Raw genomic sequence first — 17095 nt, forward strand, 5'->3', positions numbered from 1 at the left:
CATATTATGGGTTTCAAGAACAATATAAGAAAAGCATCATAAATACATTTCTACAGATTTAATTAATATTGGAAAACTACAACTTACGACATCAGAGAAATACACAATCTGTAAAAGATAACTTAATTTCGTCCAAAGCCAATTCCAACCTCTGGTTCGAGACCCTGAGCCCGGCGGATGGACATCATGGCATCATTAATGTATTTCATTTTTTTAGTTTCGTCTTGAAAGTCAGTGGCCGATTGAAAGCATTCTAAGGCTTTCTCGAAAAAATTTTGGGCGTCATTTCTTAAACCCATTTTAAGATACGTTGTCGCGAGGTTACTGCAAATCGTGCCATACATTTGATGTTTGTTTGCTTCTTCATCCCCTATGGTTTCTTGCATATAATTAACTGTGTCCAAAATTAATTTAATCCGTGCCCCAGTATTTGGTTCACAAACTTCAATGCAGTGCGTTAAATAGGCAGATTTCACACAATGATAGTAGGGGTCAATATTTTGTAACTGCAGAAGCTTTTGTTTCAAGTTGTATATTTTTGGGAGAATATGTTGGGCAAACATCTCCATATTTTCATCCCTTTCAACTAAAGCCGTTAAGGTTTGCCTCATACTGGCAATGAAATTCTCAATTATCCCAAAAGTTTCGTATGAGCGATCGGCATCGAAATAATAATCTGCACATATTTCGTCAATGAGTAACGCAGAAAACCATTCGTTTTGTTTGCGAAGTTTTTTAACCAACCACAAAACCGATTTGCTAGTTGGCTTTACAGTAGCGATAACCGATTTAAGCGGCTCCTTAACCGCATTGTAGTCGTGCCCAGTTGACATAAGACATGCACCATAGTTTAGGATTGAACGCGCGTTTCTCATCTCCCTTCCCATTCGTTTTCTTTGGTCCAACACACCGAAAGCCTCGTCAAACCGTCCTTCGGCAAAATATGTCGATGTGCTATCTGTAAGCAAATACAAACCTTTTTTTACCTTTCGTAACAAACTTTTTTTTGCAGTTACCTTAAAACTGCCAAAAACACAAAATCATAGATTTACGATTTTTTTAAAATTTGGCATTTTCTTCAGGCTTCTTTGACATGGCCTTGTTAGCTTTAAAACGCAAAAAAGGACCAAATACACATTTTACCCTAATATATACTAATCTTAAACCAACACAAAGAATATGAAAAAAGGAGTAAACCATACAGAACCTTGCTTTAAAAATATTTTTGCAAGGTCGAATTTGGATGCTTGATTTTCTGTGTGATTTTCCTCCTCATACGAATCATCAGAGTCACTTGCAACATGTTCATCAATTTCGTGCTGTTCGGTTGTCGATGTTGACAATTGCGGCATAGTATCATCTGTGATCATTAAGAAACACAAGGATAATATTATATTCACGTGCTTATATTGTTCCAAATCTGACGATCTTTACTTACCAGAATCACCCATTTCTAAGTCAACGATTTAAAGAGTTACTAAAACACATTGAGCCAAACTGTATGGCAAGGGCTCCTTATATTAACGCAGAACCTTTTTTCCGGTTTTTTTTTTCAGAGCCTTTTTTTAAAGCTAAACACACACGCAACCCAGCTACGACAAAACAGCCTGCACCATTCAGTTTTAGCTTAAACGCTGGAAGTACGTAACTCGAAGGCAGAGTGAGATTGAACTCAAACCCCAGACAATATAATGCATGCTCAGGAAAAGAATATCAACATTTCTGAAGTGTAAGTAGCATCTGATATCTGCATTAGGTGTGTTGCTCTATAGCAGTGGTTCTTAACCAGGGGTACACGCACCCCTAAGGGGTACGAGAACTATTTTCTAGGGGGTGCGGTGATGCTGAATCATTAAGGTTATTTATAGGTCTATTCTATATATAAATACAAAAACCCAAAGGGGTACAGCAAGGAAAAAAGGTTAAGAACTGCTCTATAGTTTTTACAGGCTATGATGTCTGTGAGGTAACTCTGTTTTGGCTTCAATTTATTATTTTGGCAGAATAAAATAACCGTAAAAATTAATAAGAAAAGCTAAATGTAGGTTTAACTTTTACATAAATTTAACGTTTTAATGCATAACGTATAATTTGTCAAATATATACTGTTTTGTTTACAGAGGCAATGTTTACATCAATGCAGGTAATTTACAGTCTTAGTAAAAATACCTGACATGTTTTTGCAACTAAAGCCTGTTTGATGTTTTTTCAGGTGGTGGACATACGCATGCTCATTCTCATACAGGTATAATATACTATTTGTTTTACGTCAGAATGTTTAAAACTTCGGTACAGGGTTAGCTTTTCGCGCCCCGCGTGCACCATGTGAGCACTCAATACAGCGTTACATAAACGAAATGAATTACTGAACTCCTAAATTAAATAACTGTGGCCTTAAAGTCAAATTTTAGTTTCTTGCATTTTTTGCCGAAAGTGAGTAATGATGCCAGGAGCGATACCCATTGTGTTGTAGATCTTTTCGATAAAATTGTATAAATTTGCAAAATAATTTTTTTAAACATGTATGTCTTAAAGTATTACATTTAACAATTATTTTGTAGTCAACACAAGAAGTGTATCCCAAACGTCGCGAAAATTCCAGTCAAATTGTAAGTAATCTGTCACAACAATATCAGCCTCTATTTGGTCAGTGCGAACTTAAGATGTAGGAGCGAACCATTTTAAACCATAAATAAGAAGTAAAATGGGCAGCTTATTGTTAGGTAATATCTATCTTAAATTAGCAAAAATAAAACTTCTGATTTTTAAGGACAGGGGTTGCCTAATTACGAGTTCTTATTTCAAAGATATTCGCACAAACACTTTTGCGATTAGTTTAACCTAGTTTCGCAGCATTTAAACATATAGAAACGATTCAAAGGCAGCTTGTTACAATACAACACGACAGAAATAAAAATATTATTTGTATGCGCAACTGCCTTCTTCTGTTACTTGTGATGGCACAAAGGGTGTAGGGACAGTAGGGAGCCTCATATATTCCATACAAATAATCTTACAATTTGTCAATTGCACTAGCTTACAGGGGATTGTGAAAAATGCTATTTTTGGTATTTCACATGTATTTTATAGGCATGCGTGTTTACAAGCAGTTAAACGATTGTAAAATTGTCTCGTTGTTAATTTGTTTTTAATACTTTGGATTTGCGGGTTTAATTTGGGCTAGTTTTAAAAAGCAGAGTTGCGGTGAAAGCTGAGCAGATCTTTCGCCTTAAATATTGTTTTGTGTATAAAGCCGGCGTAATATACATATTTGATTCGAATGCATACGGTTTACCACTTCGATTTTCAATCAGTACACACTTGCATGTATATCAAAGAAACTCTCAGAATTTGATAAGTTATTGCAAAAACAATACATTACGTGTGCATACATCCATTTTAAAACACCCAATTAGCAAAAGAGTATTTTTTTTCTAAATGGCCCGCCTGCAAAAAAACCTAAACGGATTAGCTAAAGAGTTTGCCGACAAGGTTAGACTTGGTCAGCAACAAAACGGAGGTAAAGCTTTAGGAACGGCAGTTGGCGCGAAACTACAGTTGTTTAACTTTTCTTCTCTACCATCAATTTAAATGCAAAACAATTGTAGCAAATTGTCACTCGGTGTTTATTCCAAACTATGTGGGGCTTGGCAAAATTTCTTTATTTGTTTTAAGAAAGGCTAAATACGTAAAGTTGCGTGTTTTTCCTAAAATATTTAAATTAAAATGTATTTAGCTGGGCAAAGAGGAGGATTGGCGCACATACTGGAAGGTGCTGAAAACCTGAACCGAGATGGTGGGAAATATAGTCATACTTGAACTTACAGTGTAATCATCTAACAAAATGTGATTCAACTAAACCCGTCCTTGCAACATTACAAATGTTGTTATGTATCTTTATCTTCGATCTCCGCACACAAAAACTGCGCCTATTTATGTCATAAACAACAAGAAATTAATTCCTTTTTAAAGTTTAATACGTTGATATTCCTGCAAACTCATTACACAATTACTTAAAATCATTACCAACTAAACAACGATAATTAAAGTATTAGCATTTGAAAAAAGCTTTTATCTTTTAAATACGAAAAAGGATATACGTCAACAAATCATAGTTAGGATAATGCGTAACAAACATCTTCAAATTGTTCCTAAATTATTAGAGATTTATGTTTTTCCACAGCCAAAAAATATATCGCTAATAACTTACAGTTGCGTGGTTCAACTAAAGCTTTTGTACATGATTTATATATTTAGCACAACAAGGAAGAGGGTTAATGCAAATGTTCCGGGGATCAGTTGAAAACCTGACCGGAGGACGTAAGTAGAAAATAATTTTTGTACTAAACATCACTTTTCCCTTCCACCAAAAAGTGTACAAAGTAAAACTAAATTTTCCTGACTAATCGTAAAACGGGCTTGGCTTCTTGTAGTATTCGATATGAAACAAAGTTATTGTAAAAGCTACGATTAGCGGTGCGTTGTAAGTTACAACAAAACATACCTATTTTGCATGGTGGTCCGTATCTCTCAAAAATCGTAAAAGGGTGATATTTAATTACGTTTAAAAAAATCGATGCCGGAAAAAAGTAAAAAAAGAAGCACTGAAAATATATAAACATTACAACCTCTCGCAAACGACCCACGTTCTGTTGCCGCCCTTCTGCCGTATTGTGTTCTGCAGACCTGCTTCAAGTGTCCCTTTTTAACCGGTTTAAACAAGCACAAATTCACAAAAATCTTGAGTCATAAAAGTTTGTAAAACATACTTGACAACAACAATGTATTTATGATTAACTTTCATGAAATGTTTAATTAATTACAAACATTAAATAAATTTCTTAAAAACTTGAAATTATGTTTTTTAAGTTGTCAACTTAACCTGACAGTAACTGCAAATGAATTTATAAATGTCAAAATTTATTGCAGGAGTAGGTAATCACTGAGCTACAGCCTATTTACCGGGGATTGCAAAAAAATACAGTATGTGGTCATTGGGGTTGTAACGTATACTTCAGTGCTCCAGGTGGGCACAGGCGTCCACTCTGGTACTTCAAATTAGATTCAAAAACGCGTCTGCCAGGTCCCAACTACAGGCTTCTACCTACTAACACTCCACACTAGGTTCCAAAACAGTTTATTTGTAAACAAAGCCCTTGCTAGGTTCAATTAGCAGGATGCAGTTACTTCTATGGGATTACGATGGTAAAACTGGCGGACGGCTTTCTAAAGGAAATATTTTGGGATAAGCAGCATACAACAATATAACACTCTTACCGAAACGTCTGGACCAGGACTTTGAAACAGTTATTTGTTGACAAGCACTCAAGTCAAACTGCAAGTAACGAAGTACAATTTAAACCAGGCATATTGTCACAACAAAAGGTAAACAATGCAAGACAATGGTTATTTGCATAATGTTGACAAAGATACACAAGTAAACAAAACAACACTTTCCAAAACAAATTGGTCACGAATTTCTGGCAGACTTTATGTGCACAGCAATAAGAAACAGGTTTACGTATGATTTAACAAGCAATTTACTTAATTTTCCTAAAAAACAATGTAGTTTCCTAGACACATGAATTGAACCACCAACGTTTTCAGCAAACTTGTCGAACACAAAGCGTAAAACTGTCCACATGACGGGGCTATTTATACTGAAATTTACAATTTTACGGAGACGGTAGACAAAACAGTAATTTGCGATGTAACAGGGGTTGACATGACTACTATTTCGCTGGCTCTAGGCAGACTTGGGCCAACAAAAAATATTGCAAAAATAGAACATTTGGAGATAAACTTTTAGGAAAGGAAGTCAGTTCTACAGTTGTTTTAACATCTGTTATCTACTTTTAAAATAAATGCATAGCAATTATTTCGAAATGTCACTCAGTGTTTATTCCAAACTATATGGTGCCTTGGGAAAAAAAAATCTTTATTTGTCTTTAAAATGGCTAAATACGTAAAGTTGCGTGTTTTTCCTAAATGATTTAAATTAAAATGTATTTAGCTTGGCAAAGAGGAGGATTGGCGCAAATACTGGAAGGTGCTGAAAACCTGAACGGAGATGGTAGGAAATATATTCACACTTGAACTTACGTAATTTTATGTTTAAATCAAACCACCAACAAGGTACCTGATATAGGCTTGAAAGGTAATAAGGTTCACTGCTCATACTATCTGACATACAAGAAAAAATGATTCCGTTTTGATGTAATTTAAAAGTATATGCGTACTTACAAAGATTTAAAAAGTTTTGGACCTGCAAGTTTTGTTTAATTGTTGTTACGACCAATCCAAATTTAAGTGTTTGTTTTCAAATTTTTACAAAGAAATTTAAAATTGGCAACAAAAATGGAAAGGTTGTGTTTTCGAAATGAAACCTTATTAAGATATATTACTAATGGGGTCATTTTAAGTTAAATGAATCATTATTCCATCTGGAAAAAAGAATTACTTCAAATAAATTTTATTGCGGTTTCGTTTGACAGCCATTGCTTGCAGTAAGGCCCACAAATTTTTGTCATTTTCTAAAGAGTCTTTTACAGTAAAGACGACTGATAAGCAAAAAAATGCTTTTTTGTACCTTTAGATTAACAGTTATATGTCTTAGTTAACAGTGTATGTGTTATATAAGGTAATAACGTTGTTTGTTCGAACTTTATTTTGACCGAAGCAAAGTATAAATGAGTCTGATTGGTTTCAAGGCTTTTTTTCAAAAAAAAAGAAAATGTTAGGCCTTATTAACTGCATAGGAATGTATTAAGGCTCAAGTTTTAATATTTTTAAAAATCTGTCATACGACAAAAACAAAACTTACAAACGTCCACAAAATCTAATGGATGTTTAATATCAATCTCTGTAACCATCAAAAAATCTTTATTTGTCTTTAAAATGGCTAAATACGTAAAGTTTCGTGTTTTTCCTAAATGATTTAAATTAAAATGTATTTAGCTGGGCAAAGAGGAGGATTGGCGCAAACACTGGAAGGTGCTGAAAACCTGAACGGAGATGGTAGGAAATATATTCATACTTGAACTTACGTAATTTTATGTTTAAATCAAACCACCAACAAGGTACCTGAAGGTATAGGCTCGAAAGGTAATAAGGCCCACTGCCATTTTACATACAAGAAAAAATGATTCCGTTTTTGTGTAATTTAAAAGTATATATGTACTTACAAAGATTTAAAAAGTTTTGGACCTGCAAGTTTTGTGTAATTGTTGTTACGACCAATCCAAATTTAAGTGTTTGTTTTCAAATTTTTACTAAGAAATTTAAAATTGGCAAAAAAATGGAAAGGTTGTGTTTTCGAAATGAAACCTTATTAAGATATATTACTAATGGGGTCATTTTAAGTTAAATGAATCATTATTCCATCTGGAAAAAAGAATTGCTTCAAATACATTTTACTGCAAATTTGAATTTTCTTTTACAGTAAAGACGACTGATAAGCAAAAAAAATGCTTCAGATTTTTTGTACCTTCAGATTAACAGTTATATGTCTTAGTTAACAGTGTATGTGTTATATAAGGTAATAACGTTGCTTGTTTGAACTTTATTTTGACCGAAGCAAAGTATAAATGAGTCTGCTTGGTTTCTAGGCATTTTTTTCAAAAAAAACATGAAAATGTTAGGCCTTATTAACTGCATAGGTATGTATTAAGGCCCAAGTTTTAATAATTTTAAAAAACTGTCATAGCACAAAAACAAAACTTGCAAACGTCCCCAAAATCTAATGGATGTTTTATATCAATCTCTGTAACCATCATGTCAAATTTGGCCTAAAACTCGTAAATGGTTTTTCAGTTACACGCAATATTTTTTTAAGGAGTTTTGTTACCTGCAGGTACCTACTTACATAACAACAGGAACGCTTTTTTCCTGAGCCATTATGCGACAAAGAGGAACTGTGTATTACAAAAAATGTGTTACAAAAGTAACTGTAGGAAATGATATCACTACACGTTAAAATATTCATATTCCATCATTGTGATACAATATTATAATGTTGCAATAGTCCGAAGTTAGGCTGATTATAAAGCAGGAACTTTAGAGTGCGATCAGTTCTTAGTGTGTTGGTTTGGCGCAGAGGTGGGCAACCTATGGCGCATGCACCAAACGTGGCGTATTGTATCTTTGTGATGATCCTAAACAATAAAGTATGGCTACTTGTTATTTTTAATTAATTTCTTCTTTGGCACATTCTATTTAGGAATGTCTTAAATAGATCACCACATTTTCGCCAGATTGCTAATGAGACTTAGTCCAGTCAAAGTCTGTGTTAAACACAGGTTGGGATTTGTGGTGCTTTTGTGGTGATTACCAAATAGGCTAAACCGATTTTTTTTGTTATATTTTTGCCTCTTGGTGCTATTTTACTGATAAGTATGTTGGTGTTGTTGTTCTAGAATCTAGATAGTTCGAAAAGTGGCCCGTGACAAATTTTGAGTCAATGTCTTCTAATTTGAAGCATGTATAGCCAATTTTTGCAAACAATATATAAATATATATATATATATATATACAATAGTCATAACAAATCAGTTATACTAAAGCACCGCCAGAAATGAAAGCAACGCAACAAAATGTAAATAAACCGCCAGTTTTAATTAAAGTATTAGCATTTAAAACACGAAATCTTTAAAACACGAAAAAAGATACGTCCACAAACGTTAAGAATCGTTCATATTTGGGATAATGCGTAATAAACATCTTTAATTTGTTCCTAAATTATCAGAGATTTATGTTTTTCCATAGCCATACAGTTGTGTGGTTCAACTTTTAAACATGATTTTGTATATTTAGCACAACAAGGAGGAGGTTTCATGCAAATGTTCCGAGAATCAGTTGAAAACCTGACCAGTCAACGTAAGTGAAAGAAAATCTTTTTAAAAATCTTGTTTATAAGTTAAGGGATTCACGGGCGTAAATCCCGAAGCGGGGGTAGGACGTGTTCCCTCGAAAAAGATGTTTGAGCAGTGCAGCTATCGATGGAGCACTTTGCCATTTTATTTGCGTAATTTGAAATATTTTTTTCGTCCAAGAAATGGGCGACGATAGATGAAAAATGCGATTGTTTTCTTTAGAGAACTGGTATACCAACACACTAAACTAGCATTGTTAAGTCCGTGTAACGCCCCCAAAGTCGATAACCAGGTTTTTCTGGCAGGATTAGAGTTCAAACTTGAGGTTCAATAGAACGGGCTTGATTTGGGCCTGCCACTCGATTTTACTTTCCCACATTTTCGACGATTTTATGCCTAAAAAACGGATTCGAGCTGGGTTTGGGGGTTGGACTTTTGGGTCCAGGTCTCGATTTTAGGCCCATTTACTGCTTTGTCGGCTTGTGTGATTTTATAGTTGTCTTCTTGGCTAAACAAATCTGTTTAATTCCATCCCAGATCACAAAACACAAACCCAGGCAATCGTTTGCGCACAATCTTTAAGTCCGGTCACTGGCACAACTAACTGCCCATCAAGTGTTTTTGCGATGATATACTTTTGTAAGGAGTTAATATACTTGGTAAATACGCTTTTGTCTTTTTTTAGAAAAGCAGTACGTTTAGGCTTGATAGTTCCACTTCTCTGCAATACTAAGTGCTAGGCGAGCCTTTTTATGTATTTTATTTTTATTTTGATGTCGTGTCCTTGAGAACCTTTATTTAACAATAAAAAACAATTTGACAAATAGACGCTTTTATACACACAATGTATTTAGTGGGCCATGGCGGAGGATTGCTTCAAAGTCTTTTAAGTGCAGAAAACATTTCAGAAGAAGATGGTGAGTGTTAAATAAATCCCAAAATTTGTTACTTATTTAACATTTGTTTTCAGTGTAGTTTTAGAGTTTTGAACACAGTTGCTGTTGAGTACGACTCTTATTTAACATCTTTTTGTAGTAATAGTTTTAAAATTACTCTTACCCAACAACCACTTAACATATTGTATGATAGTATGGCGTGTTTTGTGCAACTCTGAGAAGCATATTGCGGCTCATTGACAGGCTCAACAGCCGTGCACCGGAAGTGTGCAAATGGCACAATTGACAAATATAACCGAACACAAGGCCGCCTTGTGTAGTTTTTGGAGTTTCGTAGATAGTAAAGGGTTTGTTAAGAATAGGGACTTAATTGCGCCGATCTTAAATCCATATAAACATATCGTTAGGCACATAAACTTTAGGGTAAACGTGGGTGCCACAACTTAAAAGAAAACTTGATATATAGATATATACTATTTTATGTAAACTATTGAGAGTACCTAAAGTAATTCACTTTAAGTGGGGTAACATCCGCCTAAATACCAAAGCAACCTGATTGATTTTGACTATAAAAGAAAAACTGTTGGCTTGACAAAAGTTTTTTAAAACATAACATGTGTTTACAGAAAAGGCTAAAACTGTATCTTTTTCTGCATTCCTGACACTTTAATTTTACTGAAACATCGCAAATGACTCAAATAGGCATCTTTTTCACGACAGGCTCTTCGTCAAACAGTACATTTTCTTGGAAAACCGATTTGGACTGGATGATGTCGCATGAGGGTAAGTTTAAAGTTTCCGAAAACCTTGCAAACGTTCTTGACACGATACGCTCTCAAGTTACTGTCGTATCGATAAAAGTAATTCGCTTAGCAACATTTTTACGTAAACGTGTACCGACGAAAAACTGTAACAATTACTTAATGAAATGAATTTGAAAAATAAAACTCAAGGTCGGTGACGGAAATATGTAAAATACAGGCATGACTAGAACATATACGAACAAACGTTTTAGAAGACTTCGTCATCTTGACTTATTGCCCAAATTACGTCAGTTAAGTTAAAAGTTAAGTTTAAAGTAGTTAGCGGTTGGATAAGGCGTCCGCCGATAGATGTACCGGGGTTCGATTCGGCTGATCCAATTGATAACAGAAGTCGAATATACCTATACAATTATTTTGTGCAGAAACTATAGAATCCATGCACAGCAACGAGAAACTCTACGAGGCCTATGGCTTCCATGAAAAAATACATCAGTTCGATCCTGACGAGCGAGACATTAGGTTTCAGATGCACTACTGCCTCAGTTTGATGCTTACAAACCGCGAAGTACAGGCCAATAAAGCCTTCGATAAAATTGTGTCTTCAATCCGAAAGATGGGCGAAACGTTTCAAAGTGTTTTGCGCTTGGCGGAAAAGACAGTAAAAATAGAAGGCAAAAGTTTTGAAGCAATCTTGCTATGCCTTATTGCCGCCAAAATTTCCGACATGAGCATTTTTACTGTTTCCGACTCTGCTGATAAATCAAAATGCATGAACGTTCTGCGGACAGCTGCCGGAAAAATTAGTGACAACAATAAAAAAGCCAAACCATTTTTGAGAAGATATTGTCTTAAGGGTGCCCGTCCGCTGCTTGAACACATTCAACAAACCGCTCCGGATAACATGTACAAGAATCTTATCAGTCTGCGAATTGCCACATTCCATTGCATGGAAATTCTGCTGCTGTATGCTGATGAAGACGAGGAAAGAGCGCTGTTGCTTGAAAGGGCATTGCAGTTTTTAAGAGAAGCATATGGCACTGAGGTTCTCAAAAAAAAGTGGTACGGCACGTTTTCCAGCAACTTGGGTGCCACATACCTCTCACTCTCGCGACCGGACAAAACAGCTGAAGCATTGTCTCGGGCAATCGAAGTGTTCAAGCAAGCAACCGACTTTGACGACGAAATGGAAAGGCAACAAGATATCAGAAGCGCAGAGCAAATGTTATATCAACCTGGACTTGGGAGCTTAGGGGTTGCCAAACAAACCCATCGTTAGGACATAACATTGCGCATGTTTACATTTACATCTGCTTTGTAATTACATATTGCTAGCGCCTTTTTTTATTTCCCCGGTTTCTGTTTTATGTGACGTTGGTATTGAGTAAAACAGCTTTTGGGGTTTCCCTTTGGTATGTTGTATTTGGCTTGGTCTAAATATTTTTGTTATGTATATAAACTTATAACCTTTAGCACTTTAATCGGATGTAGATGTTTCTTTCTTTATTAGGTATATGTACTGTTAATACTATTTGTAATATGGCATTTGTGTAAAAATTAATTCTTGTGTGCTTGTAAACGGCTTGATTTCAACAACTTTATTTACCGATGACATGTAATTAATGTACTGTCACATATGCTTTTCAGGTTGTAAAAACTTTTTTTCATTTTCCACAATAAATTACAATCCAGTCAATGGTCACGTTTTGTTTCCAACGAGTGATTTAAAAACAACGTGAAAACAGACTAAGCACAGTGAAACGAACGCTCTCTTTAAACATCTTTCAAAATATGCTCGACAGCAGTCATGGTCTAAATACCGAAACAGTGTTTATTAGATACCCATTGAAATAAGGTTACAGGAACTTAAGACTTTTTAGAAGCGTTTTTTATACAAGCATTTTTTAATATTGTATTTTGTATTCACGATTGTATTCACGTGATTAACACATCATACACGCAAATAGATAACAAGCTTTGTTAAACGGATGTGTGTTGTTTGCAATGAACTATTTTATGTCCCTGCTTTCAAAGGTTTTTTTGACGTTGGAAAAATGCTCAACTGTTTTTGCCGACAAAAAGTGAATTCGGTGCTTCCACATTACTAGAAAAAGTAGGTAAAATTGACAAGTTTAGCGGTTTACGGAGCAATCCATTGAATGTTTAGAGACGGTTGGGTATGTTGACCATACAAACCAGACAACTTACCTCGATCTGTGAAAAAACAACTTTCTCGCCCCCTTTTGAATACTGAACAAAGTTAATGAATGCCGCGTGATTGAGTGCTACTGACACTTTGTAACCAAAACTTTATTTTTTTGCTTACAATCAATGCAAACACTCGGCAATGCCTGTAGCACTGAAGCTTTTCCGGCAGGTATTCAAAAAACTAAACTAAAAAGCACAAACTGATTAGTTAACGCAGTACACCTCCAGTAAAACAAATACTGTCGTTGATATTACTTTAAGTACATGGCTTCTAATTTGAAACTATAATACAGGATTATTAGAATTAATGTTGGATGAAGCTCGATTTTAGAAGCTGTGGTGGAGCTTTTTACGAACATTTTATCTACGAACAGTTATTTGTTTAGTTTTATTCTGACTGTGCATATGACGCGTCTCTAAACAAAAACTATGATAAGGAGCTTCACTAACGCGACAAAACCAAGAAAGCCAAGCCTGTGAGAAGCGACATAAGCGCAATTGATTTAAAATTGTTGTTTTGAGCCTGATTGCGTTTCTTTTAGGCATGAAGTGCCGGATACTGCACATTGTGCTTATTTCTGCGCGCGGTTCAAGAGTTATTTTATACAACTATTTTTTTCACATTGACCAAGATTTGTGCTCAAACTGTAAACGCAGTAATCCAGTGGTTCTTAACCGGTGGGAAATTTCCCACTAGTGGAAAATTTCAATGTTTTCAGGGAGAAATTATGTAAGTCGGGTAACCAAACTCGGGCTCGTGGGTCGAATCCGGCTTTGAATTAACCGTTGAAAGTACTTTACTAATTTTCTTCCGCAATAACATGTAAGATTAATTTCACCAAGGTTAACAAGACACATACAAATCCAAAGGCCGTTTGTTACATCACAGATAAGACTAAAAGTATCAATGACTTTGCTATTTTGCCAATAAAAACCTTCCCTTGGTTCATTGTGATGCAATAAATGACTAATGCACGCAGAGAAGACCAGCCTACTTAATGTTCCAAAAAGTGTAACCTCTCACAGAAGCACTATTTAAACTAAATACGATTGCAGTAAACCTTTTAGGTGAAGACCAAATCGCTTTACGAGATTATTTCATTTAAAGATTAATTATTTTTTGTTAACGTAGGGCAGTGGTTCTCAACTTTTTAAGTAAGTTTTGGGACCGGTAAACTTTCTAAACAAATTTTGCGGACCGGTGGACTTTCAAAATCTACCCAAAAAGCAATTACGACAAAAATATGCAATTCAAAAGTAGTATGAAAAATTCAATTTCATGAGAAGTTTGCTGCTGTCTGTTTGATATCATACGTGTTAAACGCGGTTCTTTGAGATATAAAAAAATTAAATTGAGATGCAAAATTGTAATAGATTTGGCGAACCAGCGGGAATGTTGACGCGGACCGGTCGCGGATCGGCGGTTGAGAACCGCTGACGTAGGGCACAAAACATCTCAGACCGGGCGTAAGCCAATGCAAAAACGTTTGGAACAACTCACATTAAGCGTCAGGAAGCCTACATCTACAAAAGCAAGTATGACTTCCACACATACAGGTATTCATTAATCGAACAAAACAACCAACCAAAATCCTTTTCTGCAAACCTAACACTTAGTACATTTATTGCGCAATAAACCAATACGGTTTCCCACAGTATCGCAATTATGTGAACCACCATAGAGTTGGCTGTTTGCATTTCTTGTAGAACAAGCGTTGCTCTGTTACTCAATTGAATTGGATAACTGTCATTGCAGGATTTACCACCTTAATTTAAATATGCAGTCCGGCAGCTTTTACGTCAAAGAGCCTATACTTTTGGTCAGAGTCAACTTTGTAATGTTTCTCGTTTATTCATAAAAACAGAATTTTTTTAAATTGGAGTCTTGTGGTATCCAAATGTTATTAAAAAAATGTGTAATAAACGGATATTTGGTTCAACCTAGTTTTTGATTTTTGCTACATAAGCTGGGTTAGAAACAAAATTCAATAATAAACAAGAGTTACAATACGACTTTTTCAACAATACGACTTTTTCAGACTTATAAATTGCATGGCGTAATTGCATTTACGTCGTAGTTACAAACATTTGAAATATTTATGTTTAATGGCTTTCTTTTTTATTATTATTATTATTTTACAACAATCAGACGACAGCCGGAAACTGAAAACTGTCCTTTGTCGTGTCACCATAGAGGAAAAGCGAATGAACAGGCTAAATGTCAAAAGATCGGTAGCAGAAATCAAAGTCTATATTACATGCACGCAAATTTTTGTGAACGGGACGAAATAATGACAGTGTGTGAGCGTGTGTAAGAAACAAATGTTGCCTGATATGCAAAAAGGGAAAAGTGCCTGGGATTAATATTGAGTGGGCTATGGTTAAGTCGAAGCATGCAATGAAGGGCAGTTGTCTTAGGACAAAAGCCATGATGTAAGGTTCTGACGGGATGCGTAAAGAATAGTTTGGTAATTTTCTTGTGCAATAAACTATAGAAATGCAAGAGTTTTCTTTTTTTCTCTCTTTTACAATAATATTTAACAACTTTAACTAGAACAATGCTTTAAAGCAGAGCTTATTAACCATTCATCCAACTTTCTACACCGTGTGAACATGCCTTCAAATTAAAACTACGGTGAAAAATAATAGAATAGTAAGAATTTATTTGGTTTCATAGTTTGTTTGTGGAAATATAAAACATAGTTTGTTTGTGGAACTCTAGATGAACTGCTCCCATTGGTCTGTTTCATACAAGAGAGGTTTGTCAAAGGAATTACGAGTTGTTTTGTTCAGACGTTTCTACCTGATCTGTGCCTGGGTGTTGTGACAACTTTGCAAGTCGGTGTCATGAAACACGGCCTATTATTTTATTGAGAAGGCTCGTATCTGTTTTCAGCGAGAATATAATTCTGCGTTGCCTTCCTTTAAACACACGTTAGTTTTGTTGAAACTTTGCGTGCGTTTTATTGGAGGTTGAACAGCGACCTGACTCTTGAATTAGATATCCCCCGCGACGGTTTATCTAATCACCTGATATACGGTTGGAATGGAATGAAAACGCTAGAGTGTTGTGTTTTTTTTTGATTGACCAATGGCAGATAAGCAACAGCGTCGCTGCGACAATAAACTACAACAGTAACTATGACAACGCAGGTGTTGATTAAACAAAACAACTATACATTGTAAAATAATCTTTTGTTGAAAATGCTTCAATTTAGCGCAGCGCATTTGGAGAGTCGTAAACAAACTATGATTCTTAATTTTCCACAGGGGTGGTCGTTCACATTCCATCATAAACAAACATTGCTTTGTTATGTGGAATGCAACAATGGCCACAACCAAAGAATTTGAAACGCTGCAGGGTTGTGGTTTTTTTGGATCGACCAATGGCAGATAAGCAACAGCGTCACTGCGACACCGAGCTACAAAAACATACCTTTGTAATAGTACCTTTTGTTTAAAATGCACCAAAAAGCGCAGTGGGTTTGGAGTGCCAAAAACAAACCATTTCAGCGAGTAAACACTTCTGAGTTGCCTTAGTCCAAACACACGCTATTTTGTTGAAAGCTTTAATTTCGTTTGTGGAATATTAAACAGTGACCTGTCTCTGTTGTGTATTTTTTAGGATCGACCAATAGCAGATGAGCAACAGCGTCACTGAGATACAAAAGTAACTATACGGCAACGCGGATATTGGAATGATTAAACAACAATACCTTTGTAAAAGAATCTTCTGTTGAAAATTCACCTAAAAGCGCAGTTCATTTGAAGTGCCATAAACAAACTATGTTTTACAATACCCCCACGGTGGTGAATTCTTTATAAACAAGAATTGCTTTGTTATTTTGGAATGGATCAATGTCTTCCATTTGTTATGGTGAAAGTGTATCACAATGATTCCCAACCTTGAGTTTGTTGATTGATTTCGGACGATACGTAAAACTTTTCCAAAAAGTTTATAAAAACTAACTGTTAAAACTTTGTATATTTGTTGTTGTAGGGTTTTGAATCGTTACCTGATATGGTCAAGATCTGATCAAAACTTTATACAGAGCAGTTATATTCCCAATATTACATAAATGAACTAAGGCAAATGCTTAAGTTGGTACTTGGCTGCTTTTCTGGTTGGGAAAGTCGTTGAATAAAAACACGCAACTTTATCTCTTTTTGATAAGACTTCTCTCTAGCGCTACAAGTGTCAAAATTAGCAGTTCAGGTGATTGACTCAGCACTATGGCATGATATTTAGATAAACACCGAAGTACTTTAACGCAGCCGCTTCTAATTGTCACAAACATTTGTTTTAAAAAAGATTTAAGTTTGTCCTGGCTTTTAATTTTAGCACACTGCATAGCGAAAC

At 35.3% G+C, this 17095-nt stretch overlaps 2 protein-coding genes across 2 annotated transcripts; one reads left to right on the top strand and one right to left on the bottom strand.

The window, feature by feature from the left end:
* On the bottom strand, positions 1-1995 carry LOC145214404 (uncharacterized). The gene is made up of 3 exons (XM_080082916.1): positions 1439-1995; positions 1208-1360; positions 1-958 (listed from the first exon to the last, which is right to left on the bottom strand). The coding sequence occupies exons 1-3, from the start codon at positions 1449-1451 to the stop codon at positions 123-125; spliced, it is 1002 nt and encodes a 333-aa protein (XP_079939042.1). The 5' UTR covers positions 1452-1995; the 3' UTR covers positions 1-122.
* A 4952-nt stretch (positions 1996-6947) lies between these two features.
* Positions 6948-12326, top strand: LOC145213171 (uncharacterized). The gene is made up of 5 exons (XM_080081403.1): positions 6948-7017; positions 8812-8874; positions 9725-9787; positions 10487-10549; positions 10953-12326. Exons 1-5 carry the CDS (start codon positions 6948-6950, stop codon positions 11804-11806), a joined length of 1113 nt encoding a protein of 370 aa, XP_079937529.1. The 3' UTR covers positions 11807-12326.
* The last annotated feature ends 4769 nt before the right edge of the window (positions 12327-17095 follow it).

Source organism: Phallusia mammillata, chromosome 2 (assembly GCF_965637545.1).
Source record: "Phallusia mammillata chromosome 2, kaPhaMamm4.hap1.1, whole genome shotgun sequence".
Classification (NCBI taxonomy): domain Eukaryota; kingdom Metazoa; phylum Chordata; class Ascidiacea; order Phlebobranchia; family Ascidiidae; genus Phallusia; species Phallusia mammillata.

What these genes read in the sequence shown, in the direction of transcription:
- LOC145214404 (XM_080082916.1), bottom strand. An exon ending in AAAAATATTTTTAAAGCAAG is followed by an intron (nt 959 to 1,207) that starts GTTCTGTATGGT and finishes ATTTGCTTACAG; the next exon opens with ATAGCACATCGACATATTTT.
- LOC145213171 (XM_080081403.1), top strand. Translation starts at nt 6,948, where the DNA reads ATGTATTTAGCTGGGCAAAGAGGAGGATTGGCGCAAACACTGGAAGGT. An exon ending in TGAAAACCTGAACGGAGATG is followed by an intron (nt 7,018 to 8,811) that starts GTAGGAAATATA and finishes TTGTATATTTAG; the next exon opens with CACAACAAGGAGGAGGTTTC. An exon ending in TGAAAACCTGACCAGTCAAC is followed by an intron (nt 8,875 to 9,724) that starts GTAAGTGAAAGA and finishes CAATGTATTTAG; the next exon opens with TGGGCCATGGCGGAGGATTG.